This window comes from Eucyclogobius newberryi, unplaced genomic scaffold, assembly GCF_026437365.1.
Source record: "Eucyclogobius newberryi isolate DKJ021-1_F unplaced genomic scaffold, fEucNew1.0.hap1 SCAF_12, whole genome shotgun sequence".
In the NCBI taxonomy this organism is placed as follows: Eukaryota; Metazoa; Chordata; class Actinopteri; order Gobiiformes; family Gobiidae; genus Eucyclogobius; species Eucyclogobius newberryi.
Genome location: NW_027315746.1, coordinates 23,943,441 through 23,954,828, shown reverse-complemented (window position 1 = coordinate 23,954,828; position 11,388 = coordinate 23,943,441). Strand labels below are relative to the sequence as shown.

Genomic DNA, 11,388 nt, shown 5'->3' with positions numbered 1-11,388 from the left:
ACCGAGCACCGATCACGGTACGAGACGCGAGAGAGATGGCCGTGGTGCAGCTCGACACCGGCGGCGAGGACCGTCAGCAGCAGCAGCAGCAGCAGCAGCAGCAGCCGGAGAACGGATTCGTGTCCCCGGAGAACTCGTCCTCGGCCGGGCTGCTCACGCGCATAGACGGTGCCGTGCTGCCGTTCCTCGGGGGTTTTGGGAAGTACCAGAAACAGCTGATCGTGCTGACATGGATCCCCGCGATATTCATTGGATTCAGCCAGTACTCGGACAATTTCCTCCTGGCGCAGCCCAACAGCACGTGCGTCCATCCCGTGGCCAACCGGACCAACGTGACCGGTGCCGCCGGGGATGCCGCGCTCCTGGACACTTACGGGAGTTATAGCAGCAGCAGCGGCAGCCACAATGACACTAGCAGCATGCAGCAGTGCAATTGCAGTGAGTGGACGTTTGATATGCACACGGGGCTCGTGCAGAATGTGGTCACAAAGGTAAGCAGCACGTGATGGATAAGGCACCATTATAGCTGTTCTGATTTGGAACATTCTCCTTATGAATTATTCACAGATATTATGCCATGCACCACAGCATTCTGTTTTCCTATACTATGCTTTCATCTGCACAGTTCAACTCTGCAGTCATCACTCCTTCTGTTGTGTTATCAAGCCTTTATTGCTCACGTGTGCCATGACATATACAATGGTTTATTGACAACAAGTCAGGTTGCCATAGAGCCATTGCTTTTCCATATTCAGAGTATAAATGATTTCATGTGTACAGTACAATTTGAAAAGAACCACTATATTATTCATCACAAATGGCAGGTGTTTAATGCAAAATACTACATCTTAAAATGCTTAGGGCATTTAAAGAAGCTCAGGAGAAGGCTCAGATTTGGCTGAATGTTAGTTATATAGAAATCATTGCCATATACATTTTTTAGAACATCTTCTAGAGTCTGCATCGCCTGGAAAACCTGGAAAACCCCTCGCAAAAGTTATTTTCTAAGATGTATGTTTCAGCATTATCCATTTACTTTGTATTGCTTACCTGTTCCTTATGTATTAGTATTCTGTCTAACTCAAGATGTACAATGTTGGCACTCTGAAAACATGTCACCAATGAAGGTGTCTGTGCCACTTTGGGTGACACCGTGCATCCTGCTGACCATGAGTCATCCAATCAGTAACATGTTTAGTACACAGACACACAGCCCCATTCACACTATAGTTTCAGGTCAAATGGTAGAAGCTCCTGGCTCTAATGGACAATATAGACCCAAGAGCATTTGATTTAGAGCAAAGGTCATCCTGGTGCACACTCTACTATAATGCAACACCGTCCCTGACCAAACATCTCCCTCCCAATCCAGGCCCTAACCAAACAGGACCTATCAGCATTTCAACTCTTCCCCTTTTTTCTTCTATTGATGTACATAATACGATCACTTCAGCGAATATACCTTTATATACCAATATATATATATATATATATATATATATATATATATATATATATATATATATATATATATATATATATATATATATATATATATATATCAACTTTTATGAATCCCCTATGTTATTAGACCTGTCACAACCTGTATCTTGTTCATAACACACTTCCAATACCTGAAATATGTTCTGAATATGATGAATTTGGACTAAGATTTAACATTATGAAACCTGCTTCTGCGCTATTAAAGGAGACATATCATGCTATTTTCAGATACTTATAATCAATTACTCTATATCATAAGTAGATCATAATATGACACTGTGTTCATTGTAAACCACATTATTGATCTAAATTACCTTAATAATAGAAACAGATCCATTGACTTCCTGTTCAAAACTGATAAGCCCCGCCTCTTCATGGTGACATTTCATCATAACACGAAGTGGATTGAAATGTACGTGTTTTTATTTAAAAAAGAATAATAAATCAAATCATAAAATCAAAATCATAAATCAAATAATAAAGTACATAGATGGGGGCAGAGTTAAGGAGTAAGTGAAAACTCACTTTCATTTTCAAGCCTCAGTTGCAGGAGAATACAGGATTACTCAAACTTCATGCATGAATCAATCAAAAATACAACTTGTGAGTAAATAAATGATGCGGAAACACTGTTGTATCAAGGATAAAAGCTCATTAAAGCTGATGTTGTATCATACGTCTCCTTTAAATGCCCCTTTGCAATAACTCCTCAACGAGAACACAGCTTTACTCATCAAAGTCAACCATACATGATCTGAAACCGTATTGTACACAGAAGATAGCGATAACCCCTCGGCCCCTTGCGGACCACAGTAAATTGCATTTTAATCTGCTTCATCTGTCCCTTCTGAAGCGGCCAACATTCAAACCCCTTTATCGTGGCCGGTGCGTAAGGCCTGAGAGGAATGGGAAATGCAAACAGCCGATCTGCTTATTGCTGATAATATCCTCTGTAAAAATACAACATAAACCGCAGCTGTGGCATTCGAGCGCTGCCATTAGGGACGTGCGTGTGAGTCGTTTGGTGGGTGGGGTGACATAAAGACGGTGTGATACAGAGCTTAATACACTGGGGGCTTCTCAAGGTTTGCAGCTGGAGGTGAGGTCATAAGAAAGTGTTCTAGGTGGAGGACGCAGAGGAGGAGGAAGGAGTATTACTGCAATAAAACATGTGAGAAGAAAAAAGTGATGGCAAAAATAAAAGTGATCACAAAAGCTTCAGGATTTCTCTATTGGCAGAGTAAATCAGAATACTGTGGCTTCGTATTACTGTGGGAGACTATTGTTCTTAGCTTATGCACGAACTAAGAAGCATAACGGCTACTAAAATAGCTTTAAAACATTACAACGGAAACTGAATTTAGTAATGGTGAAGTCTCTATGTTAATAACAATTATGTGGCCATGAATATGTGTTGGATTGATTGATGAATTGATGATTGACACAACAGGCAAAACTAATGTGTTTTGGTCAGTTTGTTCTTCCAGCATAAGCTTTCATCTGGAAACAGCTGAATTGTTCAATCTGCCCCTAAAGAGGTTTTATTTCATTTGATCAACTTAAATCCATATATTTCTCAAAATAAAGTCGCCCATATAGACACAAAGATCAGCTGTTTAAGTAGTACCAACACACATCAAACTTTACGATCTTATAAAGAAGGATTTTAACAGATCTCGCAGAAGGATTTGATGCCTCATTCTAAGCCTGATTTAATTAAGTGATTTTTTTTAACGCCAATTTTCAACAAATCAAGTTGACTTTTAAAAAATAGATATGTAAATGATCCTTGACATGTACATTGTTTTTGCGTTTGAAAAGAACCAAGGCATTTAAACCTGGCTCTATCCATTTTTCAGATTCATGTGTCCAAAATATGGGCAATTTTGGCATTTTGTACACATCAAATGGCTTATTTTTGTATGAAAACCTTGTGTACATGCTTTTCTTACATTTATGTTTCAAGTTGATATCTCTAAATTTAAGATTTGGTCCTATTCACCCGCAGTGTCTCGCTTCAATATTGAGAATTGGGTAAAACCATGAAACCAAGTAAGAAGGTTCCTGTTCCCTCATAGATTTTATACCTTAAAGCTGTAACTTTCAGGTTCAGGTTGTTATTACTTTGCATTGATTGTCCCACTGTATGGTGCTAAACTGAGACACCTTTTATTTATTCATATTTACAGTTGTATTAAATGCACAAGTGGTTTTGTTGCCAAAATACATAGAAAAACATGCACTCTTCTTTTTAGTATCGCCCCTCCACAGATCTGAACTGTAACTTGGCCTGGTGGCGCCTCCATGGAGATAGATACGTTTAATAATGCCATACAGTGGGACACATAAGGCACTGAGCCGATCAGGTGGTGTTTCTTTATGTAGCATCATACAGACCCTTTAAAAGATACATAATGCACTTTGACAAAAAACGTGAATGATGAAACACCATTGTTTTGTGTATTCTTGTAGATTTACACATCATATATTTAATTATCACATTTTTAAATTACATTTAAGCAGCCCAAATAAGAGGCTAAAACAGTCTTCATTAGTTTGCAATTGGAGAAATGTTGAATTTGCATGTGTTATTGGTTGCTTTTGTACAAATAGCTCCAAATGTCATGTTGACAGTAGCAGCAGCCGCACGGCTCAGTGACAGATGCGTGCACAGGGTAAAGACATGCGCTTGTCTTCCCTGACCTCTTCAGTTCACTTTCTGACAAGGTCGCTTTGGCAAGAATCAGATGGCTAACCCCTAACGCCACCCTAACGAAATAAGGATTGACTGTCTTGCGACACGCTCTCCCCGGTTGACAGCCCATTGCTCTGTACGCACATAAACTAGGATGTGACGGCACCAGGAAGTGATGATTAGGCCGTTCTGTGCATGTTTGGATTGCACGGGGCTGAACGCACATGACTGAGCTTAGCCGGACACCTGATCCCTCAAAAGCAGAGTAGAGTGGCAACAACAATCAAATGTTACTGTCAAAACCTACAAACGAGTCTTAAATCAGTCTGTTGCACTGTTAATGTGTGAAATGCCGATCATGAATAATATGCTCTTGTACGCCACTTCGGCCCGCTCAGTTGAAGTCAAGTTATCTTCATAATGTGGTGGTGTCAATAAACAACAAAATGTCATACTAAGGAAAATGCCCTTGTGATACAGGTTTAAGTTAACTCAATCTAAAAACCGAACAGTACAGTTTTCAGTGCATTGTCTTTGTGTTACAAGGTTTTCAGGCGTCTAGTGGATTTAAAGAAACGCTTCCATGTCTGTTTTTGAATCTATTGCCGTGTAAATGTGATCTGTGATGCAAGCAGCCAGGCCATTTTGGAATGATTCTAATGGTTTAATACTGACGGATCAGAACGTGTCCTATTTTCGGTGTTTCCTGTCACGTTAGAAAAGGAACTGATGGAGTGATCAACTTGCAAGTGCCAAAGTTGGTGTGTTTAATCAGTGTTAAAACATTCCATCACACATAAATATCAAGATTTGACCATATTTATTACTAAAATGAATGCCAAGTAAACAACATAGAAGACATGATTAAAGAGGACTAAGGCTGGGAGTCACAGAGTCCCTCACGATTTGGTGCGATACACGATACACGGCTAACAATACGGTAATATCATGATTTTGCGATACATGCAGTCATAAATATATTTCTTATGATATTCTATGATATATCACTTTTTTTTAAAAACCTAATACATTTTACCAAAATGTTTTCTTTAAACCACGACCTGCAGAAAGTTAAAATGAAATACACAATTTTTAATCATCAAAACAGTCAAAATGTAAAATGTTTTGCGTAAACGAGTTTCCTTTCTTTAACCAAGCAACATAATTGTAGTGTGGTCACAAAATAATTCAGGAAATTATACCAAAAATGAATTATACAAAAAATGACTCATGGCGATAGATATCGTTACAGCAGCCCATGATATCGATACTGTATCACCAGATTTAGTGTCCCGATATATCGATATTTTGATATTTTGGCACACCCCTAAAGAGGACATATGCTTTTGTCTGCGATTCAGTTAATCCATGACACCCATGGATCATTATTTTCTGTTATGGACATTTTGAATTTCAACATTTATCATAGAAGACTTAAACAACAAACGGTTCCGCAGACGTCTGGGTGAAGACTGCGCTGCTGGACCATATTGGCGGCCCCACCTATGGAGAGAAGTTCACAGCAGTGAGCAGTGGATTTGTCTTTTTCCAGAATGGCTCCGTGACACTGCTGAATCTTTTGTGTATTCCAAATTAAGAAAACAATCACAATTTGAGATCCACGCACAGAGCAATGGCCGTGTTTTGAATGCAGGTGAATAACGATTACTCAAGCAGGAAGGAACTACTCTAAATGCAACTTTATTGGTAAAATGAGAAGGGGAAAACAATTATAATATGTTTTTATGATATGCACACTTTAAAGCTTATTCAAATAATAGATTGTGTCAATGTGGGTGAATAAAACAAAGCTTTGCCCTTAGTCAATACATATGCATAGTTTACATTAGACAAACAGTGAAATCACAGAAAACAATTGAAATATGACCACACTATGCAAATAAGAAAGTAAAACAGCTTCACCTTAGAAGCCGGTCAGTAAAACACTTCTAAATCACGTTGAGATGTATCACTTCTGATGGAGGCTGCTGTGGTGAAGGATTCTGAGTGGTTAATGTGGAGAGCCAGTCTAAATGAGTTGGATCTCTCCTCGGGGTGCGTGGTAATTGGGCTGTGTCTGAGAACGTATCATTAGTGAGAGCGCTCGGTGTCTATGGTATGGCCACAGCACTTACAGTGGCCTGAGATGCTCTTTAAAGCAAAGATTAACCTTTCCACACTCCCCAGGTGGGACATTACGTATGCGTTTGAGCCCATTCATCGTCTAAGAGCCAGTGATGATACGGCATATAGAAAGCGCATATGTCAGCGCTGTATAGGTTGAAGTGATTAAATTGAATGCTAATGTATTTATATATATATATATATATATATATATATATATATATATATATATATATATATATATATATATATATATATATATATATATATATATATATATATATATATATATATATATATATTGGTGATACAGTATCGATATCGTGGGCTGCTGTAACGATATACATCGCCATGAGTCATTTTTGGTCTAATTTCCCGAATTGTTTTGTGACCGCGCTACAATTATGTTGCTCAAAGTTGTATTTTGATTCATGCATGTTTGAGTTATGCTGTATTGTCTTGCATTCGAGGCTTAAGTTCTCAAAATTTCAGATTTCATCTCCACCCACAGCTCTGAACTTACTTGCGATTACTTAAAAAATTCTGACTCCATAGAGTTTAATTAAAAAAAAAAAATTCAACAATAAAGCAACTAAATGAAATATTTTTTTCTCACAATGGTGAATTGCCACTACAGGGTAAAGAGGTGGGGCTTATCAGTGGACCTGTTTTGAATCAATATTGCGGTTTAAGAATGAACAAAATGTAAAATAATGATTTAAGTATAATTTCATATTTTAATGCTAAATACCTTGGGGGAAAAAGCACAATATATCGTCTTTAGCCATAAACTGTAAATTAAGGAGTTCACAAACACAATTGTTTTGAAGAAACATTTTTTGTAGAACAGGCAACTGCAGCAGAGGCTGTATATTATTACTAACCTTTTTTATACAGGGAGGGCTCTCATTGATAAGGATGTCCTGTTAATACAATTCATAAAAAACATTTCTGTGATTAAATTAAACAGTTAATACAATACATCAATTCATTATAAACATTAACACAATTGAATACAACATGTACAATTGAACGTAAAGCAGTCTTCAGTCTTAGAATCCTGTCTGTGGGACAAGTCGCAGTATAGTATTTTATTTGCGTGACCAGCCATTCCCAACACGTTTTGGCAAACTACTTATCAAAACTGTGTGTGGGTCCGGATATTACGTAGCCCATGTCAACAAGGCGTGTTGCGCGTTAGCCGTCCCCGAACGCAGAAAATGTCTCCTGATGGTGTTGGAAAGCGCTACTTCCGTATCTCAGTGTGACGCGTTAAAACCTCCAACTGGGATTGGATAGGTAAATGGATTACCGACAATTTCATTGGCTCTGACTACGATTCCAGACCCTGAACAGAATGTGGGCGGGGCTGGCGGGTCAGGCAAGTATTTTATAGCAGTGGCAATAGAAGTTGTGGTGGTACTGGTTTCAGTAAGACTATCCGAGAATGCAGTAGTTGAAATAGCAGAAGTGATTGCAGTAGTTATAGTACAGTCTTAAACAGTTCTGTCCTAAACACTTCATTTAGTCCTTCGTACAATCACTCCACGGACACTCCTGATTTAAGCTTATTCTAGAACCATGTTTGATCCAGAAAGTTCAAACTGTTCTCCATTTAACCACCGCAAACCACATAGACACACAACATACACTTGTATTCATAGACAAGGTGGAACTAGTCTTTTGCTCAAGGACACAACTATATACAATGGTCAGCGCTGGGATCAAGCCATCAACCTCTAGTCGAGTGTTTAAAATAGGGCTATTGTGTACTTTGATTACATCTGTACATCTGATTGAATTAGAAGTATCAGTGTGGGCCTTTTTAGCATTGTCTTTCTGATTCATGACACAGACACAAACATGCTAAATCTGACCGTTTTGATTGACTGCATTTCAACTGGTGAAACTGTGGGCACAAGCGCTGTCGCCGTCCTCCGTTGTTTCTGCTTCAAAGGCCTGTTTGATCCACCTACATGCCTCCTCGTTCATGCTGTCATCCGGCTCTCTACTTCTGCCACCAGTTCACCTTTTAATACTGATATTTGTCACCTGCCACCTGCAATTTATTTTACATTTCAGATTGATGAAAGACAATCCTTTTTACAGCCCACTGCGTATGATTCTATTCGATACTGAATCTTGTATCAAAACTAGATATTAATGTAAGCAACAATTCCCTTTTCGACCAAAGTAAATTGTTGCTTAATAGTTTAGAATGAATCTTCACTATATTATTTTTTTCATTTGTTGTTACTTCAACACTTTTAGAATGAGCTTGAGCTTTACTAAAACTAGTATAAGACCACATGGTAACATAAAGAAAGTATAAGTGTTGTAAATTGCAGTCTATTGTCTTAAATAAATAGTTTTGTAGTATTATTTTGGTATTGAAACTGGTTTCGAGTATCAAACCTATTCCTTTGTGTTGAAATTCGGAGCAAAAATGTACCGGTATATCATGATAACAACAGTTAGATGATATTATGTCTAATAAGAATGTCTTGAAACATGTCTTTAAAGATATTAGTTTAGGTTTAATTATCAAATAGATGTGAAATGTCTGTAAGATGAATCACAACTGTTCAGAAATGTCACCTTATATACCTTTATTTGAAAGTTTACAACAGGGTTATTCAACTTAATTTTACCAAGGGCTGGTTTGTTTTAGAGGGCCAAGGCCTCTGGACCAGAGGTGCACAACACGCCACTGTAAAAACATTTTAGATCGTACAAAATATCCACAACACTGTTTCAATAAATTCAGTTGATACAATACAAAAAACCTACTGATAGATTAGATTTTTGTGCGAAATGAACATACAAAATGCGTCACTGACACTGCTCTGCAAAATTGCTCAACCAGTACTGAACCAGCATTAAACTAGGACTAGACTAGTACCAACCAGGTCTGACCCAGGACTAACTCTGAATCAAAACAGGTCTAAAGCAGAATTAAAGAAGCATAAATCCAAGGCCAAACCAGGTCTAAACTAGTGCTAACCCAAAATGAACAAGTAAACAAGTTTGGTTTGTGTTTGTTCCTTTTTTTAATTTGTAATCTGGGTTGTTGGCCATTAAATTGCTTGGAGGACCTGATTTGGCCCGCAGGCCTTATGTTGCCCTGGTTTACAACATAACTCTTTTAATTCAAATTTTCAATCAGCTCTTTTTGTAGCATGTTTTACTCTGAACAATACACCTTAATAACATCTACGATTTAATCTACATTTCAAACATTGCCCAGCTATAGTTGAAATAGAGTTACACTGAGAGACAAAACAGTAAAGTCAATACCCTGAACGTGATAACACTGTGTGTTGTCGAGTCTTGTCAATTGTCCCTCACGCCAGACAAGAAAACACGTGCTGTACAATTGGCTGTTTTCTACTGATTAGTCGTGCAGTTTTCTTGTATAACTTCATGGACGGTGTTGCAAGTGTCTGATAAGGCCGAGTCCCCTTTCACTGCGCTGGAGACGGCTCACTCCAACTGCACTGTGGATGTGAAAGGAGATACTCTGCACTCTGTCCCCTCTGTCCTCTCAGCGCTGTTGTTTACCCAGCTGGTTGACCCCGTCTCGCAATCGCTCCCCTGCATAGAGATACACAATCATACCACCCCCGGCAACCTTTAAAACTCTTGATTATTATTTTTGGAATAACTCAAGCTTGATTAAATTGATATTAAACTTCATTTGTTTAGTGTATTACTAACACATCTAGTGCAATATATATTTTTCCCACATCAAAATATCAGAATATGTGATAATATTGAAACTACTACTGCGTCAATTACTCCAGTTAACCAACAAATACTGCAAATACTGCTGCAACTAACAATAATTATTCTTTCGATTCTTAAATTAGAATGCAAAAATCACATAATGAAAAGATTTGTATTAAATTTGACCAGATGAAGCTGACGCTGTTTGAGGATCTGGTGGAGCACATTTACAAATACACAACATTTTCACATTTTATGTGCCTTTTTCATGCATTCGTGGCTCAATTTCAGTCACTAAATGCCTTTTCTCAGCTCATATTGTGTTTTAGAACCTGTGTATAGACAAGTTGAGGATTATTCAATCACTAAATAATTTGATTAGTTGCGATTAATCGATTCAGCCATAACAAATACAAAGCCAAATGAAAATAAAAATAAAAATGGGTGATTACGTAGTACTTACGTAGTAATTTATCATAGAACTTGATTATTTGACTCTCTGAAGCTCAGATATTATTGTACTACATAGAAAAAATAAATATGTCCTACAACAACTAGATATATAACAAAATATAGTTCCAACTGTTATTTATTGAACGTTAAGTCGGTGACAGACCTATGTATTACTGTTTGACCTAAACATACTGCAAAGTATTATTAGTAACATACTAATAATACCTTAGTAACGTTAATAAAAGGCTCATCTACAAGAAGATGCATCATAGCAACTGTAATCAGCTGTGTTTGAATAGTTGTCATGTGTCTACAGGTTATTATATTGATGTTACATATTAAAACACATATTCTGTAGTTGTTTTTATTAAACAAGGCCCCTGACTGCTGGCCTTGCTTGTGTGTTCCAGATAAAGTTGTGTGCCGAGAGCGTGATAAGTGTTGTTTTGTCAGTGGGTGGGAACTATAGTCTGTGTAGGTTTACATACCAAGTGACAGAACTGTGCCGTGGTGCGTTCAACGTGTCAGCGAGCAGCCGGGAACAGAGGAGATTGATGGATGTGAAGTAGTTCCTGTCTGTCAACAAGGGAAACAGGAAGTGACATATATGGGCAACGTGTCAGGGCAGAGGGAAAGGTCTTTATCGACTTACCTGCCAAGTTTTTACTATAGTGTTTAATGAGCGTTGAGTCCTGAGGTTTCGGTGGCAAAATGCAACTGCTAGATTTATGAGTTTGTTCAATTTTGACACTTTTATTTAAAGGTACTTTACCAGCTTTCTAATTCACAACAGTGTAATGTAAAAGCAGTTGTTTTAGAAAGAAAATGAGAGGGAAATATATTACCCTATGTTTAAATATATACCCTATTATGTGTTTTAGAAGGTG

At 37.9% G+C, this 11,388-nt stretch overlaps 1 protein-coding gene across 1 annotated transcript in view; it reads left to right on the top strand.

Moving 5' to 3' along the window:
* Window positions 1-11,388, top strand: part of LOC140356542 (solute carrier family 22 member 23-like) — a 57,103-nt gene continuing 45,715 nt past the window's right edge. The window contains exon 1 of the mRNA XM_072441567.1: window positions 1-491. Coding sequence (XP_072297668.1) covers window positions 36-491 — 456 coding nt within the window. The 5' untranslated portion in view covers window positions 1-35. The remainder of the gene's footprint in view (window positions 492-11,388) is intronic.